This window comes from Alligator sinensis, unplaced genomic scaffold, assembly GCF_000455745.1.
Source record: "Alligator sinensis unplaced genomic scaffold, ASM45574v1 scaffold330_1, whole genome shotgun sequence".
Lineage (NCBI taxonomy): Eukaryota > Metazoa > Chordata > Crocodylia > Alligatoridae > Alligator > Alligator sinensis.
Window position 1 is genome coordinate 1699354 of NW_005842178.1, and position 25013 is coordinate 1724366.

General features: G+C 43.6%; 1 protein-coding gene across 5 annotated transcripts in view; it reads left to right on the forward strand.

Annotated features, from left to right (window-relative positions):
* The window catches only part of EEF2K (eukaryotic elongation factor 2 kinase), a 43038-nt gene continuing 18025 nt past the window's right edge, over nucleotides 1-25013 (forward strand). For 3 of the 5 annotated variants that reach the window (XM_014521071.2, XM_025206983.1, XM_014521073.2), the window contains exons 1-8: nucleotides 1-19; nucleotides 11139-11463; nucleotides 13119-13169; nucleotides 15071-15171; nucleotides 16637-16697; nucleotides 17616-17653; nucleotides 20489-20660; nucleotides 22067-22216. In XM_014521071.2, coding sequence (XP_014376557.1) covers nucleotides 11218-11463; nucleotides 13119-13169; nucleotides 15071-15171; nucleotides 16637-16697; nucleotides 17616-17653; nucleotides 20489-20660; nucleotides 22067-22216 — 819 coding nt within the window. In that variant the 5' untranslated portion in view covers nucleotides 1-19; nucleotides 11139-11217. Of the gene's footprint in view, nucleotides 20-471; nucleotides 623-11138; nucleotides 11464-13118; nucleotides 13170-15070; nucleotides 15172-16636; nucleotides 16698-17615; nucleotides 17654-20488; nucleotides 20661-22066; nucleotides 22217-25013 lie in introns of those variants that run through there. The other 2 variants (XM_006026114.3, XM_014521072.2) reach the window with 2 other exon arrangements.

Below are 25013 nucleotides of genomic sequence, written 5' to 3' on the forward strand. Positions count from 1 at the left end.
CGCCGTCCCGCCGGACCAGGTAGGCCGGGGCCCCGCTCCCGCTGCAAGCGCCGGCTCTGCCCCGGCCGCGGGGGGGCGCAGCCCTCGTGTGTCGCCGAGGGGACCCGCCTCCCCTCCGCCCGTGGGGGTGCTGGCTGCGGGCTCCCCCGGGTGTTGCCACAGCCCCATCTGCCAGCTCGCCAAGGCCTCCTCGCTTTGGCTCCCGGCTGCAGGGCCGTGTTCACGTCCCTCGTCTCTGCATGGTTTTGGGCAACATCCACCGGTTCCTCACAGCACCAGCGAGCTCTGCCCGTGCCCCCCTCGCCCCCGCCCGGCGCACGCGTTTGAAACCGTTGTCCTTCCCTCCCGCCCCTGTTTTGTATTTGATTTGTGCCGAGCCGTCACGGGTGTGCCCTTGGAGACCCTGCTTTATTAAGGGGAGGTGTTTAGCTGTACTGGGCGGGTGGGCACGGGTAGCGCAGGCCTTGCGTGCTACAACTTTTGCTCGCATCCCGCGTCCCGCCTGCAGAAAACCTCTCCGGCCGGAGCGCGTCGGCGGCCTCCGGGGCTGTCCCTGCGCCCGCTGCGGCCGTGGGTCTGCGAGGACCCGTGCTCAGGGTCAGGCCTGTGGACAGTGTGACAGGTTGTTGTTGCTAGAAAATGGTGCCTATTTCTGTATGGCGGGGTTTCCTTTGTTATTCATGCTGACTAATCCCACGATAAGCGTGTCCTGGGCTGGGGGGAGGATGAGCTGCTTCCTGATCTGGGCGTGGGGACGCACTCCTTTGAAAACCCCCTTTCTGGTGACAGTTCTCTCCAAGCAAGTCGTTTTGCTTGTTTCTAAAGGGAGGACAATAGGAGACCAGGCTGTTTTGACTGCAGGCTAAAATGTCTGAGTCAGCTGATTCTCTTTTGGGCAGGCTGCACAGGGCTGTGTCCAGATAGCCAAAGTCATATGGCGTGGGAGAATCAAACAGAAGGGAGGAAAAAAAAACAACCCAGCTAACATCCTGAAATCTGTTATTGCAAACATAGGGGCAGGACACCTAGCATCACAGCTGAATGCCAGACCTAAGGCTGCCTGGCTAATAGCAAGCTGTCATTAGCTGTTCACATGTTGATGTATTCACAGTCATAGATCTGAAAAAAGGCAGACAGATAGAATGTCAGATGTTAACGATTCTTTATCATTCTGATTAAGCCATGCCAGGAATCTAGCTGAAAAATGCATACACGTAAAATGTGTTGCTAGTCTGATGGGTTTGTAATAGATGAACCCCTTCTGCTGCACCTGAAGATGTTAGACAGCCTTATTTACCGCTTGGAAAATTTCAGTTGGTAATTTTTTTATTCTCACTGATGTATCTAGCACACCCAGTTTAAAACTCCTGCAGTTGCATTGAACAGGAGGAAATATGCTCCCTGGTTGCATGGGCTGGAAAGCCATTAAAGGATCCTTGTAGTAAACAACTGGGTAGATACACAATGACAGGCTATAAAAGTCCTTTGAGTTGGTTAATATTCAGATCTCGTTTGTAGTGAAACACAGTCATGACACAATGCAAATAATAACCATCTGTCTAAATAATAGTCTTGAAATATGATGTATCAGTACCCACAGAAAATCAGTTATCGTTACTTGCCCTGGATATTTAAAGCCAGTTGAAGTATCAGGTGGTTTAGTAGTAAAAGGACACTATGAGGATATTTTTGCAAGAGCTTTTCTTTCAGTGTTGTATATCTTGGCTTCCTGCCTAATGCTGATTGTCATGTCAATTTACTGTCTTCATATGTTGTCATTTTGCGGACTTAGGAGTTGACAGGAGGGAGTGATTGAAATGGATTTTCCTCACCTTTATGGCTATAAACTTAGTAACCCTTTGGCACCTGAAACTACAGCATGTTACCTAACTAAAAATGCTCTCATTTGGGGTTGGAATGGTGATACAAGCACGGTGGAGTTAGCACACAGTCCCTGTGTTGCCTCATTCCTATTAACACCTGCTAACCTACTGAGTTGTCCTGATTAGCCACAGGGAAGCTGGAAGGGATTTCTAGCATGGAGTGTATACAGAGATGGTGCATCCACATACAGGAAAGTGCTGGAAAATGCGTCGTCTTGTTTGCATGTTTTTTCATTTAGTTTTTAAGGCCTTCCCCCCCAAATAGCAAGACACTTTGGATATCTCTGTCTTTTTTGGAGTGCCTGGCTGAGACAACTTACTATTTCTGTGCCCATTCTCTTATCTGTGTATTCCTGAAGGTAGGAATAGTTATATGATTCCTAAGGATCAGTTACCCTAATACACAGACTATTGCTGTACTCTGCTGTAATTCCAGATAATACCATGGTGTACTTCTAGGAGTATTGGAAGATGAACCATTACTAGGCTATTTTTGGAACGGTAGTTAATTTTAAAAGTACATTTAATAGTAATAATGTGTTTTAAGCATTATAAAGGTAGTAGTGTGTGATGGGATATGGTAAGGTGAGGTTGTTGTGGTAATAAATAATAATGATACTTTGCTTGTGTTAGTAGTGTCTAAGGTTTCTGGTGTTAAGTTTCAGGTTCCATTAAATCTATTTTATTTTTAATTTGAAATTTATAGGAATACTGTCAACTTGAAAAATTACATTTCTCTAAGAAAATATCCTACCTATTATGGTTAGAGCATCACCATTGTAACTGAAATATAATTAAACTGAAGGAGATTAATGGTCATTACTGCGGGGAAAATTCATTCTTGCTCCAGTTCTGAGCTTGAGACCAGAGGCATAGTTAGCTGTGTTAGTCCTAAATCAAGAGGAAGGCAGAGTAGATTTACATCAGACAGACTAACCAAAGTAGATATGAGTATTACATATTTCATATGTATACTTTAGTATCTACTTTGGTTCATCTATAAGATACAAATCTACCCTGCCTTCTACTTGAGACAGGAACCATGGGTAGGAAGGCACAACCTTCTCTGTGCTGATTCAGCCCCCCAGGGTGGGTTAGAGCATTACAGAGGATTATGCTAAATTGTTTCTAGTTGTAGGGTGCACCAGGAAATAGCTGGAGGGAATGCTCCAGTCAGGCCAACTTCTGCTTGCCAGAGTACTCCTGCACCCTACCAGTTACAGCAGACATCAGTGCTGGGACAGCTGTGGGATGTCCCTGGAGGGTTCCCCCAGATCCAGGGACAGTCCTGTGGCGGCAGGTTCCCTTCCAGTTGCTTTGTGATTGCTTTACACTGGCTCTGCCATGAATTCTCCCCACATTTTTATTTGACAGCATCTTGTATATCACTCATTTCTCTTTACAGGTAGTAACTTCTTGTTGTTTATGTGGTTCTTTTGGGTGACAGGGGAGAGAAAAACATTTACAAATGAATAAATATGAATGCAAATTAACAGAGGGACTAAGGCAACTCTCTAATAACTTCTTTAACTCTTTTTGTTTTGGATTAAGAAGTCCAGTGCTGTGTTGATCAGCATGGTATAATCCCAAGGCTGGATTTAAAAGTTAGTGCTCTTTTACAGTTAACTTGTCTGTAAATGGTGCAATAAAGTTAGAGCAGGGGTTGTCAGCTGGGGGTACCCATACCCCTGGGGGTACTTTGAAAGGTCCCAGGGGGTACGTGGGGGCAGGTGGGCTTGAGCACCTCCACCCCGCGCTACTCTCTCTCAGGAGCAGGGCCTAGCAGGGCCGCACCGTGCTGCCGCTGCTCCACAGCTTGCCCCCCTCCCACTGCCTGTGCTCCGCATCCAGCCGCTCACATCTGGCCCCTTACCACCCCCTCCCCACTCTGCATCTGGCTGCTCGCCACCCCCCCCCCCCCGGGGTACACTTATTAAAAAAGGTTGAAAATCCCTGAGCTAGAGCATATGTATAAGGCAGAAAATCATATTTTTGTCTCTTCTCCAGGTCTGCATACCATACAACGCTCATTAGTATTTAGTGCAAAGAAAGATGGCAAGATAGATGACAAGGATTGTGGTTAGCATTGCAGTTAGCATTATTGAATAACATCAACACTAGACTTCATGTCATTGTGTAAAGATGCAAAATACAAGTATTGGGTTTTTTTGGGATGAGGTTGGGTTTTCTTGAGATTTTCATGTCCCAATCAGTTGTGGTTACTGGAGTGATATTTTTTTGTTTTTTGTATTTGAAATCAATTACAACCAGCACAGACTCTTTAAAACTTAATTAAATAAATGCATTGGCTAAGCAAACACCATGTCCACTTTAAAAGAATGATGGTTCCAAGAACAACTCAGGGACTCTTACAAACATTGTCTTAGGTACACAGACAGAATGTGTGCCACAACATTTGTTCAAGGGTATAGGTTGTAGCCGTGTTGATCTAAGGACGTAAATAGACAAGGCTCTTTGGGCTGCTCACTATGTGGAGCCTCAGTCTGCCTCCCCATGCCTCTTCCCTCCCCCCTGCCTCTTCCTCCTCCACGGACATCTCTCCAAGCTGCTGGGCTGCATATCAGCTATCAGAATGTATTGGCTGGTAATAATAGGCCGTCGGTATCGGCCAAAAAAATCTTTATCAGTGCACCCCTAGCTTATACAATGTTTTGAGTGTATAAAATGCTGTGAGTACAAAGCAGTGTTATTTTCAGCACTCTAGTGTTCAAAGGACTTCTCCCTACAAATGCTACAAATGAAAGCAGATGTTGCTTTGTGTGTTTCACCTTTGGCCTGTACAGGTAAGCGGAGCAGGCTCCTCTCCCTTTCCACTGTCCTTTCACTGTGCACTGGAGAAGCCTGCAAAAATTGTTTACCCGTAAATATTTGTTTAAACTTAACTAAACCCACTGCAAACATTTGGGTGCTTGTTTTGCACTGACCCATTCAGTGCATGAGCTTTGTCACTTCCACATGGGGACAAGAAGGGTTGCTCAGGGACTAGATATAAAATCCTGGCCCCTTTAAAATTCAATGGAAAGATTCCCTTGACTTGGGTCCAGGAGCTCATGCTCAGACTTTTGATTTCTGATCATTTCAAAGAGAACATCCTGAGGCAGGGATTCCTAAATTATGGTCCAGCCTGCTGGGGCTCTGTGGACCTGTGGGGATGAATGCAGAGCAGAAACCAAGAGAGAATTTTGTCCTGCTAGGAAGTTTCAGTTGCATTTATACCCAAAAGCTTGCAAAGAAGAATCTTTCCAACTGTTTGAGTTGGTCTAATAAAAGATACCAGATTCACCCAAAGAACCTTATCTACCTATACCCCTGTCACTTCTGCAGTATTATGCAGCTGGATTCCTCCTGCTCAGGCACAGAGGCCTCTTAATGAGTGTGGTATTTCTTTGTTGTCAGTTCAGTCTTAGTTAGATTTGCTGATTGACATGTAAATTGTAAGGACAGCAAACTGGCAGCAGAACAGTGGCGGACTGTGAAGTGACCATGAAAACAACTGAGCCAGAAGGCTCATTTGTGAGCCGTACTGTCCTGTTGCATGTTCAGCAGAAAAAAGAAATAGCAAAGACATAAAAGAAGGACTTTTCAAATAAAAAGCTATATTCATAGCACAAAAGCTATTTATTTCCACCTTATTATTCGGCTTAATTCTGGCCTCAGCTTGCGTTCCTCTTTCGTGTCCTCATGTCAAGGTATTTAGCAGAATTTGCAGATTCATTGGAATCTGACATGGCCATGCCATGAGCGCTTCTGCTATGGCCTCAACTGATTTTGTGGAAGCGAGTACCAAAATTGCCGTTTAGACTATGGACCTCATTAGAGTCCAGTGCAGATACTGGTGGGAACACAATCCCTGCCCCTCCATCACTTCAATTACAATAAAATAGGCCAGGTCTCAGGTTTGGATCCAGATGGGATGTTCTGTGGATTGGCTTCACCTCAGCAATTCTTGTGTGTTTTTAAACAGAAGTGGCCACTACATAAAAATCTGTGTCTTTACATGACCATGAAAGCAGACATTGTTAGAGATGAGATGAGTTTTAAGGCTAAAGAAAAGAAGGGCATTTGCAGGGTGGATATGAAAAAGGGCTCAGAGGTAGCTCAGGCCGTGGGAAAGAAGAGCTCTTCTAATTGTAGAAGGAAGTATAAAAAATAAGTATAAACTTTAGCATGAGTGAGAGAGATGCAGGCCTGCAGAGAACTTGATCCTTTATGAGGCACATGCTCCTAATGTGGGGTTGCTTGGCAACAAATACTGTAGATGATAGGCCAGGTTCCTTTCCCCCCCCCTCCACAGATGCAGTCTCATTACTTCAGATGAGTTGCAGCTGGTAACACTAGGACAGTATTGCCAACCAACCCCACTGTGTCAAAAAATCATGAGACAGACTCTTAAACATCAAGAGATTTGGAATGTAAATCATGAGATGCTATTTTTTAAGTGTGTGCGGTCCCCAGGGCAACGGCAACAGGGCACAGAGCCCCAGCCCACAGTGGGCAGCCCACATCTGCCCTGCACACACATCTGCCCCCCTGCCATTAGAAACACTCCTACCTTTGCACTCTTGGTGGCATCCCATGTCTCATTCCCTCATTGCAGAGGCACAGGTAGAGAGGCTGATCATGTCCCACTGCTAAAATGGGATGTGACTGACTCTTAGGCACACTGAGGTCAGTGGACTTTATTGGAAGTCCTTTAATATAGGATTTTGAGAGTAAGTATACATCGGAGAACATGAAAGATCATCAGGGTATCGCCACAGGGGTGGAAGCCCTCCCCATCTGTGCAGAGCTTCTGCTTGTCAGAGTGAGACATTACATCTTGGAAGTGAATTTGCTTGGGAAATAATATTTCTATGTAAGCTCTGCTGAGTCGTCATTAATATTCTCTTGATGGCATGTGCAGGGGAATCTCCACCCATTTGAAGCTCTCTGTGGGTGGAACCCGAGCCGTGGCAAAAAATATTTTGCAGCTAAACTATGTTCTTACATAATAGAGCAGTTTGCTGTGTGAATTGGCTCTGAGGGCTTCAGCCCATTAATAACCATCACATAATTCCTCTAAAACTGGCACCATTAGAAAAAAGGGATTATAGTAGGACAAAAGCCCACACACAGCTGCTCTCTGCTGCTTGCCCCGATAGCATGTATTACAGGCCCACAAGAAGCATTTGCCCCCATCCTCACCTTCTGGAGGAGATTTAACTAGTACTAATATAAACATAGGAGATTGCCGTATCTCCTTGCTGAACATTTGTTTTTGACACAGTTCTGTTTGTAGTGAATAAGGATCCTACAGTACTATACCTATTTTCTCAACATTATTTTCTCAGCATTAATCAACACTCAGCACAGTTTAAATAATGCATGATGCAGCTGAAGAAATATAGCCTTTTATTTCGTTTTAGTGGCTTGTACTAAATGAGCCATAAACTGCTCGTGGGTTATTTTTTGCTGAGTGACAGACGGTATAGCATGCAACATGCAACGGAAAGAAACCAGTTGTAATTTTAGCCAGTGACTGGCCTTTGTAAAGCAGATGTTTCAGTGGATCAAGAAGATTTATGGGTGGGTGATTCCCAACACCAGCTATGAGGGATTGTGCTGTACCCACAGGGATGTTATGAATCTGGAACTCTGTGCACCTTGTGCTGCTTTCTGTCCCACTGCTTGAAAAGCCCAATTTGCTGAATTCATCTGGTTAATAACTGACTAGGGTTCATTTTGGAGTGTCCGGATGTTGTATGGGGGAACTACAGGGATGTTGGGACATAGGCTAAATAAGGAGAATGACCTTATCAAAGTGATAAATAGAATCAAAGGCCACTTTGGTTAAACATCAAAAAGGCATTGAGATTTTGGGATTTTTTTCCCCATATGTTTGATTACTGTCCACTACTTTGTACCTTTAATATGAATGAAAATGTAGCAGGATCTTCTTCTTGGTTTAACTGGTAAAACTGTAGACAAATCCTTCAGAATGCTGTAGTTTGGAGGGATCTTCCTGGGCCACTTTGGCTCCAGCCTGCCTGTTATAGAGGATAGTGGCTACATGTCACTATTTGGCCTTTAAATTAATTTAAGGGAGTCTTTCCTCCTTAAGGGTTTTGCTATATGCATCAGAGAGACAATTACAGTTTTGTTCTTTCACAGCTTGAGAGCAGCTCTGTAAAGATAAAGTGTTATATAGCACTGCTGGGTCAGGTTTTTTCCCCCATCCAGGAAAAATTACTTTTTGTGAAATTTCAGATAAACATAATTTAAGAGTCTCCCTGTTTGGTTCAGAACATCAACAACTTGTGTATGATTTACTTTGTCCAAAGAAAAAAATGCTGTTTGTGAGAAATGCCTCTGGTTGTATAAAAAGCAGGAGGAATTAAGAGCACAAAAGCGAGATAATCTACCCCAGAGCCATAGTCATGTGGAGTGGGGATGGATCGCTGTGTGCTACTCTGATGGTGGCTCTGCATTACAGTTCTGCAGCGGAGACCAAAACTAAAACACCAGAGTTTTCCTGCTTGGACAGTCATAAAGAGTAAGGCTAAATTAGGCTCAAGCTATTTTCCTCTGTGTCAGAGAAGACAGAGTTGTAGTAGCACAGACAATGCAGAGGAAGTAAACTTGTATGAATAGTTAGGGGTATGGGTTGTATGAATAGTTAAGGTGATAAGACATGGCCAAAACGCAGCCCACAAAACAAGTGCAGCAGGCAGAGTTTAGCATCACCAGCTTACTGTCAAGCTCAAGGTTCAGTCTTTGTATACTATACTGTACATGCTAGTATGGGATGCTCCACTGGGATCTGAGTAGATCCTGTTTGGAATAAGGTGGCATGTTATATGCTGAGACCTGTGTTGCCAATGAAACTACATCTCTTCTGAGGAGACAAGGGCAGTCTTCAGGCCGTTTTATGTAAAATAGAGGGAGTCTGTGGGATCTTGATAGGTATCCCATGCAGTTTCTTGGTTGCAGATTGTTAGCATCATTACCTATACACGTGGTCGGAGGTGGGGACGTTTTAGTAAGAGCAGTTTCTGGACAGCTGCTCTAAATAAAATGACTCGCCATCATGTGTATTAAGCCACCCTGCATTTCAAAATGGCCTCAGAGGCGCTTTAACTTAAGCTCATTCAGCGAGGTTTAATTGAAGCACCCACACGACCATTTTGAAGCACAGGAAGGGTTAATATTTATGACGAGGAGGTGATTCTGGAGCATCCTAATTAGAACGTGAATGAGCATGTCTATAGGCAGTTATTGATGTTAGTTATGAGGAAGCGTTGTGGAACTAGGTTCTTTTCTAAGGGAAAGAAAAATGACTTTGGGACAGTATTGAGTTGTCTTGGGGTTTATTTTTACCTATGAAAGAGCTTCATAATTGTATCCCAGTCCTGATTTAATTAAATATGTGTTTTACTTGACAATTTTGTCCTAGCACTGTTTACTACAAAGCCAGGAGCAAGGGTTTGGGAATTAGAAAATGAGGACATGCTTCTGTTTTGTTCCATAGTGAACAGATGAAGTAAGTGGCAGAGACCAGACCAAGGAGGTGATAAAATTAGCATGATTTACTATTTAAGGTTGAAGGGCCTTTTGATAAAGTGCACAAGCTATTGACAGCAGGTCAGAGAGAGAGACTGTCATGCCTGCCATTAGCTGAACTCTGGGCAGAAAAATAGGGATTTATCTTAGTCTGGTGGAATTCATAGAAAACTTTTTGGGTGAAAAGATTGGGAAAAGTGAGTGCAAGTGTTTTACTTTCAACACAGGACCTGGCTTTGCTAAAAAGTGTCATCTTGAGCCACAAGCCTGCCCATCAAAGTCATTGGGAATGTTTCCATTGATTTCAGTGGATTTGGATGAGGCATATCATTATGAGCCCTGAATGAACAAAAGAGAGAGAAAATATGTACATAAATGTGCATTTTTTTTGTGCCCTGAAGGCTGCCAAACAGAGACCCTAGTCTGGTGAATCAGTCAATGGGAAAGGCCTTCTACTGAGAGAGCCTAGCTGCTTCCCCTGGAAAGTTCAGTTAAGAGACCCATAGCAAAAGCTTCCCTGCTGGAAAGAGAGATAGGATGTGATTCTAAACCCAAGCAAAGAGGTTGAGGTGTGTCATATGTATTCGAGGTGCACCGATACATCGGTACAGCAGCCTCTGCCCCACTGTCTCCTTTACTGCGGGGGCTTCGATCTGCTCCCCCTACCGTCTCGCCCTCCCCCCAACAGACTTACTAGTGGGATGCTGTTCTCCATGCTGCCAGGCCACATATGGGCAATTGGTTCAGTATCGACTGGTATGGCTCGTTAAAAATCAGCCATCGATATCGGCCTAAAAATTCTCTATCGGTGCACCCCTAGTATGTATTCCCTCCCTACTTGACTCTGCATCAGCTGGCATTAGTGACAAGTCAGTGTGGTCTGATACCTGAAAACTATGAAGCCTTCTTTGTACGGGGTGCGTTTTTCTGATTTTTTGTCTTCCCACAATAATATTCCAGATTTTTTTCCCTTGGGTCTGTTAATTTTCTGTGTTATACATGGTCCCTTGATAGAAAGTTGCTGTTAAAAAAACAGGTGGTCTGATCCTGCAGCCAGAGTGGACAAAACTCACAGTTACTGTCTTATGAAGTCTGGGTTTTGTTTGAGGAAGAGGCGAAGCTATTAAATAGAACAGTCAGAAAAGTATCCTCTGACATCCTTAAACAGATGATGGTTGTTGTCAGGAAGAGTATTACTGAGAATGGATTAATCTAGGCATGCCTGGTACTTATACGCTCCTTCTGAAGCATATATTATGTGCCACTGTCGGAGACAAGATACTGGGCTAGGGGGACCATTGGTCTGACCCAGTATGGCACTTATGTAATGTTCAGGACCAGTTTTTGAACAAGAAAAAGCAGAAATATTAAGGAGGAAGTTGCTAAATGGAAACAGGCAGCCAACAGTGATCAGCTAAAAGCGTCCAGTGTTCATGGTTCAGAGAATTTTATAATCTTAGTCTATTCTGGGCTAATTATTTTCTGTTTCATGGAAGTACTAAGTGTGGATGTCTATATTGGAAACTCAAACTTCTATGTGGGTGTTCAGGTGCACACTTGTCTGCCCCAAATACCCATTTTACATGCTTGTGCGCAGGTAATAGATTTCTACTAATACTGGTCACTGTAAATGTTGCTTTCAAGTTTGTTTTCTTTATCAATAGGATTATTAATTGCTTAATTTTTTCCCCCCAGGTTCTTTCTTCCTTTTTCATGTATATTATAATACTGGCTACTTTAATCATTGAACGAATTAAACTGATCTCCTGCAAACATGGCAGACGAGGACCTTATCTTTCGTATGGAAGGTATTGATAATAGCAGACTGACTAAAGCTGTCTCTGGAAGTTATACTGATGGTGATAGTGAGGATGAAGATAGTTATTACATCTGCCCTATAACAGATGACCCAATATCTAACAAAGCTATCAACAACAAAGTTGACAACTACTACAGCAACTTAGCAAAAAATGAACAGTACAGCTGCAGCTCTTCTCCTAGAAATTCATTCCATTTTAAGGTAAGCATTAGGTTCAAGCTGAAACAGGCTTCTGATCTCATTTAGCTGGCATAGGAAGCAAGGGCTACAGCTTGCTAGCTTTTTCGTTTCTTGTAACTAACAGTTTTCCATGAAAATCATTGCTGTTTTTTCAGACCTGAAGTTAAATCCATTAAGCCAATAACTTGATTGTGTTCTTGATTTGCTTCCTCTCTAGTCCTGTGGGAGCTCCTTATGCGCCACAATGGCTAGATCGAGTCTCAGATGGCACAGCTGCTGTGGGCTGGCTACTTTAAAACAGAAAAAAAAATGGATTTGGAGTTTGAAAGCTGGTTTTGGTTGTAACACAGTCCTTTATAAAGGGTTCAAAGCATTGAGCCTGAAAACACCGTGACTGGGGCGAGGCAAATCATTGTGCCATGAAACCATTCTTAATTTGTGGAAGAAGCTGATTTGGATTTAATTGTATTTTATGGTGAGTCCTCTAAAATTCGGCACTAGCACTCAGGTGTTAAATGTCAGTGACCTCCACCATGAGCTCCAGGCAGTGTATTCTAGTGACACTTGACCTTTTCAGCTTGAAGGCCTGACATAACGTTGTGGAAGAGTCGGGGGCCTGCAGGCAGTGGCTGGATCCTGCACTCCCTTCTGCTCCTTTCGCTTGCACCATCCCATGCAAAGGGAAGAGACCCATTGGCAAGATTTCTACTGGGGGTGTCCCTAGGAGGTGTGGTCTGCAAGGCAGCCCTTGAATTGCCGCATTTGGAGCATGAGGACTACAAGCAGCCTGTAGTTACAGTTTGACACACTCCTAATGTACTCCATTTAAATGAGGACTCTGCAAACTTGTAATATGTCTTAGTCTTCATCTAGATTAGGTTTTAAAGGTGTTTGATTAACAAGCATTAACTAACATCTTATGATACCTTGGATCTGTCTGTGCTGCAGGTTGTGGTGTTACACAGAGATATCCAAGCTTGTATGGGTACCAGATGCAGTCTGTGCACGGCAGCCTGGGGCTGCACGAGCTGTCAGGAACTGGAACTAGAACTAAAATAACTGTTCTGTTTAGGCTAGAGTCTTACATGTGCTAGTTAACTAACACTTGATCAAAATGTGGCTTTCTCCAGTGAAGACAAGACCTAAAAATCCAATATAGATAAGGCAGCAAAGACTTTAATATGGGCTAAAGTTTAAAGACAGTTACAACACATTCAGTTAAGTTTTGCCTTGTCTACAGGAGACTTTTAGAAAGCATTAGCTAGCATGTGTCAGCTGACACACCTTCTAGTTAGGTAAAACCTTAGGGGTCCATTTAGCACAGTGATAGTGAAATGGAAAAACTGATGCTTTAACAAGGCAGAATTTAACATAAACTCCACTTGGTGGTGGACCTTTTTGGTCAGCGGCATGAGAAATGTAATAAGCTTCTAACTTATTTAATATGTTATTAAGTGAGAGATTTTTAACTCCTATCTGTCAGTAAAGAGGTTGCCAGTTCACTTGAATAGACTTGTGTTCATATGTTCCGTGGATACATTTGCTTTGGGAATATGCATTTTGAAAATCAGCTTTGAAATAAGGAAAAGCTAATTTGTTCAGTTAGTAAACAAGAAGAGAGCACTTAATTTGCCTTGTTAATTTTGCAATGCTAATGTTTCTCATGTATTCTTTAGAGTGACACACAGCAACGTTCTAAGCATGGCTCTATGGTTGACCATAGTCGGGTAGGTTAAAATGAGATGTGATCAACTTGCATTGTAGATGCCTTAAGACTTTTTTTTTAATGGTATTTTTAATTCATTATTTTATCCCCTGAAAAAGTGGATACAAGTCAGTCCATAGAAATCATCAAAGCAGAACATTGCTCATAACTATTTTTGTTCTCTGGAATTTATCTTTTGTTCCTAAATAGTCACTTTCTTTATATTGTTTCTTCACATTGTTTCCTACTGTTAATAGAAGCAAATGTATACAAGAGCATTTTTATGCTGTTTATTTTCCGGTTTGTCCCCCATGCATGATCTAGGGAAAAGCAGTGGGAAGTTTATATAATGGGTGCTACAAATAATCATTCTCTGTTGTATTCTAGTTTTCAGAACAAGTTTAGGGCTCAATTCTGTGCCCTAAACTCTCATTAATACTTATTGAGGACATGTGGCACCTTCCAGGATACAGACCGAGGAAGAATATCAGCTCCCAAGCTCCCCTAGCCTCTCTCTGTGTCTCTCTCTCTTGCACCCCATGACACAATAATTCTTAGAAATGGTACTTCAGTGGCGTTTTAAGGGATCGTTCATGTTTTTTTTGTCTCGCTCCTTTCTTTCCCCACACCTGCCTTCAGCCCTAGGCAAGTCAGCTCTCACTGACTCGGGAGCTGTGTTGTAAGGCAGCTCTAATTGTCATGTGGTATGACAGGAACTTCCTTGAAAGTGAGGGATATTTAGGTTTTATCATGAGACTAGATGGGTATTTTGATTGTTTTTAGATTGGAATAGAACAAACTTGTTGCCTGTTTAAAAACTTACGTTCTTTCATAAAGAAGTTCTTCTGTTGCATGCTATAAAGCAAGGATTATCTGTAACGCATTTCAACACTGATACAGATTTTTACTGGGCTTTAGCTTTACTTGAGATTACTTCTCAAGTTTATTTGGAAATTAAAAGTATTTCTTAATGGTTCAAATTTAGTTACAGAAATAATAACTAGTGTCCCAGAAATCATTATTTCCTGCCTCCCATTCAGAGAGGAGCCTGATGTGGAGTCTGGGAACTGCTATGGTCTTTCCTCTCATTCACATGCTGCCTTGCAGAAGGAGTTTGGCGTTTTGCAAGACTGCATCTCAGGGCCAGTATGAAAGAGGGAGACAGGAAAAGTGTCAAGAGAAAAGTATCTAGAGTGATCTGTGGAGAAAACTCTCAAATTTTCAACATAAGGATTTGTAGAGTTACTGTGGCTTGATGGAGACTGAAATAGCTACTTGTCTGGAACTGTAATAATCATCCATTTTCATTACATACTAATTTATTCTGCTTTTTCATCTTGTGGTTTGGGGCCTTGGTTATCAGAAGACTTTCTGATTCTGGATTTTTATGGTATAAAGCATGATTGTTCTTTACTTGCGCTGCCAGCACATGCTAGCTTAGTTAACATATAATTCGCTTTAGTAAATTTCTCTGCTGATCTTAACAATGGCAACTAGCTGTGATTGCAGAGCACTGTAATAGACGCTGCAATGATAAAGTTATGTCACATTGTGTGTGTTACACTCACCTTGTACCATTCTGATCTCAGAACAGGAACTTCAGAATGGTGCAAATGAAATAAGAATCTGATTTTTTAAGTTTCTAACCTTAGTATGATTGGATTTGAAACTGTAACTTGTGACGTGGTGGTTTGTGCCTGACCACAACCAAATAGTGGTAGAAGAGGGGGGTGGTCTCTAATGTGGCCTCATTCTGCGGAGAAATCTGTACTGCCTGGTCCCAGCATTGTGCCTTACTGATTCCTTGTGGGCCGCAGGGCCTGTGCAGATTCCTTTTCAGCACTGGGGGAATACATGCACTAGAAAATTTGACTGTGGGTTGTTGTTTGATATAAATAACTTGCTAGTTTTCAACTTCTATAGGAAACCTGGAAACATGCCATTGAGAAAGCTAAGCACATGCCTGATCCTTGGGCAGAATTTCATCTTGAGGACATTGAAACAGAATATGCCACTCGTTACAGGTCTGTTTCTGCTTCTAATACTGACATTAGATTGAAGTATCTTACATGGCTATTTTTCAGATGGTTGCATTAATTTTTCCTCCAAACTCTGGATAGATAGAGAAGTATCTACAGTATCCAAGGCAAGAGCATGTCTAAACTGAAACTACCTAGGATTTTATAAAGACTGAGCTCAGTCAAAAAATTGTGACACATTCTAATCTCCCCCACATTAGCTGCTTGTTAAGGCTTCATGAGAAATGGATAGGAAATAAATGTGAAGGGGTTTTGGATGATTTTCTTTGTAAGTCTGCGGAATGATTTCAATACAGAAAGTGATACAATTGATTTTTTTGAAAGCTGTAAACAGATCTGCCTGCTCGTAACACTCTGTTCCTTTCCTAAAATAGTAGTTTCTTTCTTGCATGTACATGCAGCTCTGCTGCATGAGGCTGGAATGTAAACCCTTAAAAGGACCAGAACACCACAGAGTAGCCTATGTGCCGAAACCAGCCTGACCTCTGACCGCCAGACAATCTTTCAGGCACATGGTTTGCAAGGGGTATATACCACACAGCTGTGACACGTTTGTGTGCCTTCAGATATGAGGAACTGACTTAAACTGACTACTTGTATATTTTTAATTATGGAAGTGCAGCTTCCAGGTTATCGGGATAATCAGATAAGAAAAGAAAGAAATATCCCCCTGACATTTGCAAACAGTGCTGTAAGACTGTACAGTGCAGACCATTGAAAGGAGACATTTCTACCAGGGAATGTCTAGCATGGTTTTCATAAAACAGTGTCTGAGTCCACGCTTTAGGCAGTGGCACACTGCTGATCCAATAGTTCTCAGTTATCTTGTTCAGGCACTTGGAAATTGGAGGATACAGGGTGGGGCAAAGCTACCTGTGTTTTTTGTATTCTCTGGATGTGCTGAGACTTGCTTATATCCTGGTGCAATTCTGAGCAGCTTTGGGGTGTCTGATTTATGATATGCTTCCCACGGTCCATTTCTGTTCTTGTCCCTGATGTGCCTGCAAACATCCCCCATACCAAGACCTGGGAGCAGCTTAGAGTCCTTATTCTAACCTAGTGCCAGCAAAAAAGAGCCCCTGTGTAGCAGACAAGCTCCATGAGCCATTTCCACCCCCTCTTACAACTGCCAGAGCAGCATGAAGGAGTTCTAATGCCAGAGCAAATCAGAACCAACCAATAGTGTAGACGGGGCTTTAGTTTGTGCTGAGATGTCGACCTGAGGTCTAGGATACTAGAACTAGCTCAAAGGCTTCAAGTGAGCTAAGCCACATGGTCCTCTGAAGAGGCTGCTCCCTGATTGACAGACAAGCCCAGGGTGAATATGTGGGGTTGAAAGTTCTTGAGGATAAACAGCACTTCCCCAGTCAGGGTTAGGCATGATGAGTACACAAGCCTTCTTTGGTTCTTTGTGCATTTTAATCAGAAGCCCTAATTCTGATCTTTGCAGATACAACGTGGTTACCGGAGACTGGGTCAAAGATGAAGTTCTAATCAAAATGGCTGCACAAGTAAGAACGCGCCCGTCTCTTTCTTCTGTTATTGTTATAAGCAACCATATTTTACTTCCTCCCTAATGCAGAAGAAGGAAAGCTGGCTCTGTTTCACACAGGAATTTCCAAACTTCTCATTTTTTATTTTATCCCTTTGCTTTCCTGTTACGTTCAGTTAACAGCAGCCTTCATTCCACTGGGATAGAGAAGAAGGCAGGGCAGTCCTTCCCCAGCCCAGTAGTAACTATGCATGGGTCAGCCAGAGACGGAGACTCTGAAGCTTTCACTCCCTTCTAGGAGCTGGGTCTGCTGCCTCAGCAACATTCCTAGTTCCTGTTGGCCAGGGAAATGTAGATGGAGCCAGGACTTTAATTACAGCTCCCACCTGGCAGCCAGTCTGCTTTTATCTCCGTTATGCTTCCAAGTATTTTCTGCTCTTAGGATAAAATACTGCTTGGATTTTTTGCAGAATAAGTTTGGGGCCCCCACCATCCGCTTAAATCATGGTGTGAGTTGAGAAGCTTTGGATGTTTTTTGCTCTGTGCTTCTGCAGAAGTACCTGGACTTTGGCAAGATGCAAGTCTTAATGTCACATCTGACATGTAGGGCTCAGTTAGGGCTTGGGGATTGTGAAGTCACCTGTTTGGGGCAGTGGCTTGTGAGCTCACTTTAAGCTGGACAGGTATTTGATTGATGTCTTAAAGCAACAGCCAGCTGGTTCTGCTTTAGAAGGAGGTTTACTCTAGATGCCTTTATCCAAATTCCGCTTCCCTGCTTTTGGTCCTGATCCCTAGACCTTCCTCTCCAGTGGCGTTTTCTTCAGGTTGTCTGGGAAGTGCTTAGGCATCTCTCACAATGTAAAGGGGCAATGTGGAAATTTAAATTATTGTTAGAGATTAACTCCATGCAAGTGACTCTGGTTTTTTTTCCCCTTAGCCCTTTGGTCGTGGAGCAATGCGAGAGTGTTTCAGAACGTAAGTGTCTGCTGGCTTTTTCCTTTGGGATTCCTGGGAGTATTTCTTGCCATTGTGAGCATCGCTTTGACATGGCCAGGGAGCTTGCAGAGAGAGTAAAATTCCCTACTAGGTGAGAGCATGGCTACTATAGCTGGATGGAGAACTACATCCCAGCTCTAGGATCAGCAGAAGGCTTTTCAGCTATGATGTCTTGCAAGTGCCAGGCACAGTTGTAGCTGTTCTTTCTTCTCCCTATATCTTTTGAGATCCAGAGTAGGGAACAGACCACTGAAGGAGCTGCCTGCTGCATTTACTGGGGATAATTCAGTGACTGTGCTCCAGGAAAGCATGGAAATGCATTGGGAGGTTGAAGTACAATATTCCTTGGTGCTTCCATGGGACAGGTATCTTTGCATCAGCTCTAGTGCAAACATAATCAGCAGTTAGATCTGTAAAAATGAGGACTGGAATATACCACTTCCACAATCTGCTGTAGCCCAGCTACTCACTCAGATGCAGAAGCAGGTTCATCATGTCTCATTCTCAGCGGGTTCCCAATTGACTGGAACATTTGATGTAGGCAGTGTCTTTAAGTCCAAACACAGGCTCAGGGTTATACTGACTTGAGGGAAAGGAATAGCTGGATTCAGTACAGTCACAGAAATGCCTTATTCCGACCAGAAAGTGAAATTTGGATCAGATAGATTTTAGATTAATCATTGTGATTCTGGGTGGAGTGGGAAGGTTCTTTCCAGCAGGGTAAACTGGTGAATGAAGAGGATTTTCCTTTGCTCAGGAAAGCTTGAGAATACTGCTGTGGACACCAGCACCTTTGGTGAACCAGAAGAATCACTTTTCTTTCAAGCCTCCACATATGAATGTCTCCTGGAGGATGAACATATGCAAGTTTTAGACAAGCTCCTCTGCTTTTCCAACATTGTAATACAAATAATTTGGATTTAATGTTTGGTTTCACTTGTGGGAGGGAGAGCAGCTGCTGTAGCTAGAAGTTCAGTGTTTTGGCTATTCAGGACAAAGGGACAAAATAGCCTTTTGCCCCGCAACATGGATTGGAAACGGACCAAATGGTTTTCATTCTTGCAAAATTACATGCAGTTACAAATAGGAAGCAACAGATTTCAGTTTGTCAACATCTTGCTTTCAGCTCTGGTTCCTAAATGACCAAATTGCTCTTTTGAGTTAGTGACTCCAGGCTCTGTAAATGCAAATGGCATCACAGTGGCCCGTCATTTCCTTTGGCTTCTGTTCTTGAAGAAGTTTAATTTGTGTTTGTTCAGTGTCCCTTCCCCTGGATGTGACAAAGGGTCACTGGCAGCAATGCAAAGATATTTCTCACACAGGAACATCTTCTCCTGTGTCCTTGCAAGTCAAGGGACCCTCTCCTGAAGGCCCTGTGCTTGTACATGCATCTGTTCTCCACATAACTCTTTTCCAAGTCCAATGACTTCACTAGCTGCCTGGTGCTTTACAAACAGCAGAGACGGGAGCTGGAGGGCACGAGAGCTGACTTTTCTTCTGAGGATGGGTTTATTTCTCAGGAGCTCTGAAATCTTTGAAACTTCCTTAGCATTCTTGTTTTTGCCCACTTACCTCTTCATGCATAGTTGTCTGTGTCTGTCTGTTGTAGCAGGAGTATGCTGAACTGCATTTAGAGCCTGCCAGCTTTTCTCCTTTAGCAGCATCAGTAGCTGTCTGGTGCTTTTCTCCAAACCGGGGAGTGGAGCTTAACTGGCACTTCCTGCTTCTCAGTGCGTTTAGTTCTGTGGATCACCAGGAAAGGCCTTGGGTACTATGGTTTGTCATTTAGCATAGTTTGAGAAATGATGGTAACAAGCTCCATGTGACTCCAGACATGCCTTTCCCTTGCTTACCATTTCCTCCAGATAGCCACTGATGCACTCCCAGCCTGGCTAGACTTGCTTGCCAGATCATTGCTTCCAAGCTAGCCTGTCTGTAGTTTCTGTAACTGCCTTTGTTAAATGCAGACAGAAAGACCCTGCAGGCCTTTTTCTTTCCCTGTTGTCCCACATAAATAGGCACAGCATGCATTAGGAAGGGAGCAAGGTCCAAGTTGAAAGCTGGCCATGACTGCTTAGAAGCTCTTAAAAGCCATTTATTTTCTCTATCTGACTTGAATTTAGGCATCCTCTATAGTTTCCTATGCACATGTATTAATCCATCTGTTAGCATCTAGCAGTCCTATACTCAGACTGTGTCTTCACTTTTGAGGCATTTGTGGCTTAGGGACTTCTCCATCAGAAAAGAAAGAACTCTTGTCTGCAGTACTGGTTCCTGGGATGTTAGGGTTTGAGAGTAGTAGCTCTTGTGTTATAAAAGCAGCAGGCTGCCCTTATCAGAGGAGAGGGCTGTTTCCTCTCATAGTTTTAAAATTACCTGCCATGCCCTTTAATTTTCTGCAAGCCAAGATGATTGACTTTGGCTTTTGATTGGTTTGCTTAAGGCAAACACTATGATCTCATGCTCTCTGTTTGAGATAAAAAAGGAAATGGAAGAGTACAAAGCAATAACATGCTATGGTAGCCAAGCCACAAGGCTGCTTTGGCATCTTGTGGGTGGGAAATGTCTTTCAGCCTGTCACAGAGATTCAGGCAAAATTCTGCTTTCTCCAAACTCTTTATATGGGCTAAAAGCTGGGCAGTTCTGTATTCCTTGAGCTGAAGTATTTGGGAACTCTCACAGGTTCAGATGCAGATCTACGCTGCTGTTCATTTGTGGAGCCTTCAGCTTTTGGTGTGTTTGGAGGCAAGGAATGGGGAATATTGAATTGAAGATCTCAGTTTCCCTTTCGCCCACATTTGGTTTGTCTTGCAGGAAAAAGCTGTCCAATTTTTTGCACACTCAGAACTGGAAAGGTGCCTTCAACTATGTTGCCAAGCGATACATAGAGACCGTTGACAGGGACGTATACTTTGAGGATGTCCGACTTCAAATGGAAGCAAAACTCTGGGGAGAGGAGTATAACCGGCACAAACCACCGAAACAGGTATGTTAAAGCACACACAGAATCAATAAGCAAACACGACCTTTCTGCATTCAGAGGGTAGGCTTTCAAAGCAGTTCAGAGAGGGTTTAGCTCTTCAGTTAATTGATCAGAAAAAGCTGTACCTTCCACTGTGAACTTTTATTAATTGTGTTTTGGGGGGGGGTGAAATAAAGTAGTTTTGTGTTCAGTAATATAGGTTGAGTGTGTGACTGTGCAAATGCACTCCCAGAGAGCAGACAAAATCAAGTCAAATGAGTTTGGATGGGTCTTCTAGACACCTGCTGGAACCATCTGGGTGGTGAGTGCCTAGGACCAGTGGGGCAGGCGTAGCAGGGTGGGGACTGTGGCAGGCCAGGGTCTCACATGGAGGTAGTGGGCAGACAGCAGTGGTCCCTGCTTGGCAGGTGCTAAAAGGCAGCTGGGACAAACCCTGCCTGGCCCCGTTAGTGGCCCTTGCTGCATCCCTCTCCTACTTCTCTTCCTTTTCCTCCCATCCTCTATCCTGCTTGCCCTGTCTGTCACCAGGCTTCTCTTCCCTGCAGGGCCAATCAGCAGGCCCCAAAACCCACAAAATCAGGCTCAGACCATACAGGGACTAGGAAATTGCTGGTCCTCTCATTCCTGACCTCCAGGCCCCAGCCCTCCAGACCCTACTTACTTCAAAAAGGTGCAGGAGGCAAAGTGAGTCTGAGCCAGCCTTGGCTGGTCTCAAGATTCTCAGGCCTTGCCCCTTCTCCCTGTCCCTCCAGACAGGGCTTAGGGTTTCGCTCTAGGCTAGGTCAAAAGTGTTTCCTAATATGAAAATCCTGGGTTTTAGTTTTTCTAAATTCTGCTTCTGTGAGGAGAGAGCAGTGTTGTGAGGGTGATGTTTTACATGTCAAATGCTCAGAGGCTGAAGAGAAATGTCAATGGAAAAGACTAGAAGCTAACCAAGCAAGACCAAGTTCAAGTCGATTTTCCCCAGGCCCGAAAGCAATTTCTCTAAGGGCCCAAAACACCTGAATGTAAAAGGCAAAGGTGATATCAGTCCTTCACAGAGAATCCATTCCTATAGCTTGGACAGTAGATACTCAGGTTCCATCTTGTATGTTTGTATACACAGGTAAAAATAGTTAGTGAAATCAAATAGGAAACTGATGTGCACTCAGAATTTTTCAGAAGGGCTTGTCTACTGTTTTAATAGACCATTTCAGTGGGTAATTTTTTGGTGACTGCTACTGTATGTAATTCTGCCAGCAACTTAAGAAGCACATGACTCCCCACTCCTCTTGTTAAATAAACAGGCCTTGGCAATATCTTGCATCTTTTTATTGGCAAAGTTTGCCCAGTTGCACCATTCACATGCTTTATTCTTGGTCTGAGCAAAGTGCTCTTTTAATCAGCGCTTCTTTCCTTTCCCTTCCCAGGTGGATATTGTACAGACCTGCATTATTGAAATGAAGAACAGGCCTGGAAAGCCCCTCTTTCATCTGGAACACTACATAGAGGGCAAATATATCAAATACAACTCCAACTCTGGTTTTGTACGGGACGACAACATTCGTCTTACCCCACAAGTGAGGCTTCAACCCTTTTCTGAGTACTTCCTGCCTATGGCAAGGATTTTCTTGGCTTCACTTAAACAACACCTGTTATTGCCAAGAAAAGACGCTGCAGATTTTCCAGGGTGATTCAGAATTAATTTATTCAGTCACAGCACAGGCTCTCTCTATGCAAGACCTGATCCTGCAAGATGCTAGAGGGTTGCCTCCTGGCTCTGTTTGATTTCCCTAGATGTTGAAGGTGTTCAGTACTTCTCTGGAGGCTTTCAGCACCTTAAAGAACTGAGCCATATTTTGGTTGCAGTGTACAACTCTGACAGGCTTACAACCTCCGTACCAGCCAAACGGCATGCGCTGCCTCTTGAGCCACATCATACCTGGGTCTATTTGCCCACCCAACTTGCTGTTTTTACTGGGTTTTCCTCTGGAGGTGGTGATCAGTGGTCCCCGTATGTCCCAAGGTGACTCTTAAATAGCTTGGATGATACAGTGAGCAAGGCAGTGATGCCCCCATGCCAAGCATTTTCCTCATACATGTGGGTGCCTCGGTGCTCAGTGCAACTTCCATTCACCCACCTATTAGGCTTGTGATACCTCTTGGTGGGCTGGCTTTCTTGTCCAGGTTCTACCCATCCTGCCACCCAGCCAGGTATGGTAATGCTGTGAAGTATGCCCCGCTATGCCTGCCTGAAGGTTGTGGTACCACCAATTCACCCTGGTGCACTCTGGGTCCATGGATGCTGTTTCAGGATGTGTGGTGCCACAGGGTCTCCATGCTAGGTTTTTTTTCTCATCAGGTGCCCTCTTTGCCCACTGAGTCACCCTATTTCAGCCCCACCTGACCTATGTATTCCAGTGTGGGTCCCCATGAGTGCTGGAGAGCAGTGTTGGGTTTGGGCTGTGTGGCCCACCAGCTGCTTCAATTGAGCTTGCATGTGGTCAGGTCCCCAGTGCCCCATCAGTGGATGGGTCTTCCTGGGCTTTCCTGGTAGTTGGTTATAGCCAGGTTGGTCTAAGGACATAGGCAGACAAGGTTCTGTGGGTAAATGTGATATCTTTTATTAGACCAACTAAATTTATTTAAATTTATAAAAGATATCATGTTTACCCAAAGAACCTTGTCTGTTTATGGACATTCCCAGGGAGCCTGTCATAGCATCCATTTCAGGGAGAGATTTTGCTACCAAAAGTGGTATCAGGCCTTAGATACTGAAAAGAGTTCTGCTAACTTAGTATAACCAGGGGTCCAGACTCTTACATGATACAGCTCATTGTATAAATCAGCCTTTCTCCATTGACTTCAGGCAGCTTACAGCACCTGAGGATAATCCCCTGAATAAGTGACTTGAGTCTTTTCTGGTTATATTTCTTTTTATATATATAAATAAAGCTACAAATTAAAGAACCCAAACAAAATGAAACACAACAGATAAAACCCATCAACTAAATGACTTAACACTTCTGGGTCTAATGAAAGAATTGAAAAATAATGGTAGAATGCACAAAGTGATCAGCATTTTAAAACTTTTTGGTGTTTGCTGTGTTGCTTAATGTGAAAGGGGGTTTAGTTTCTGATTGATCTTTTGCACAGTAAATCAGCACTGTCCTTTTTAGAGGTTGGGAACAAAATGTTTCATAATATTAGCTGCAATAACAGTGTTTATCTAACTTCCCCCCACCCAAGCCTTGCAGTGCCCATCTGGGGGCCTTCCCACAAGGTTCCAAACAGCACTGCTCTGTTAAAGAAAAAGAGTTTTATGCTTGGCACACTTTAAATGCAGTATTTCCAGAGCACAGAGCTGTATTTTAGTATCCCGAGGGCCAGATTCCCCATCCAGTGGGACAGCTCACAAAGGCAAACCCAGAGATAGAAAACCTCTGTGAAGATGCTTGTATTTCCCCTTGGCAGAGGTGGACTAGGTTTTCCCAGCCACAAAAGAAGCAGTAGGTGGCACTCTGACTGCATAGCTGTGAGACTAGAGGTATAGGTCTATATGTGAGGAGGCTCTGTAACTGCAGTGGCTTAGACCACACTGCTGCTCTTTTTAGCCTTGTCCTTCATGAGAGCTGTTCCTGCATCCCATGTTTAAGAAGGAGAGATAATGGAGGTCATAATAAAGAAGGATGTGATGATGCATTTCTCTCTTGGCTCTGTCCTTTGGCCTCTTTATACCCACCTCCTGGTTCATCCCCTCCCTGGTTTGTAGGCTGGGGAAGCCATGGCATAGAGACAGATGACCCCCACCCTTTCCATGTAGGTGATCTGTCTGTGGGTCCCTCCCCATGGAAGGCTTTGAGAACAGTCCCCCCAGCAAGTATTTACATGTAAGTTTACAGTACTGCCTTTAAGTAAAGTTGTTACTGAGGATAAGGCAGCTCGGGTGCAACATGCAGGGCTGTGTTCAGTCAAACAATTTGTCCTTAATTCAAATTAAGGGCCACATCTTTTTAGCCTTAGTCACATGAGCCATCTCATCAACTTCACACAAATAACCAAAACAGGATTTGTGCTCTCTTAGCCTGACCCTAGACGCATCCTATCCTGGGGAGTTGTACCTTGCACTTACAAAAAGGAGAAGTTTGTGATCACACATGTCTTTTCAGTCACTAGTTGCTAGAATCCTTATACTTAACACCTGGTCTGATTCTCTTGTGTGTTCCTCTGTCTTTAAATTGGTCTGTAAGCAATGGGCCAGGCCCAAGATGAATTAATTACTTTTAGTGTGTGAGATCCTAAACACATTTAAAATGCGAACAGTCGCATATGTTGTGGCTTTCGCTCCCCTGCTGCCTGCCCATTGATGTGTTTTTT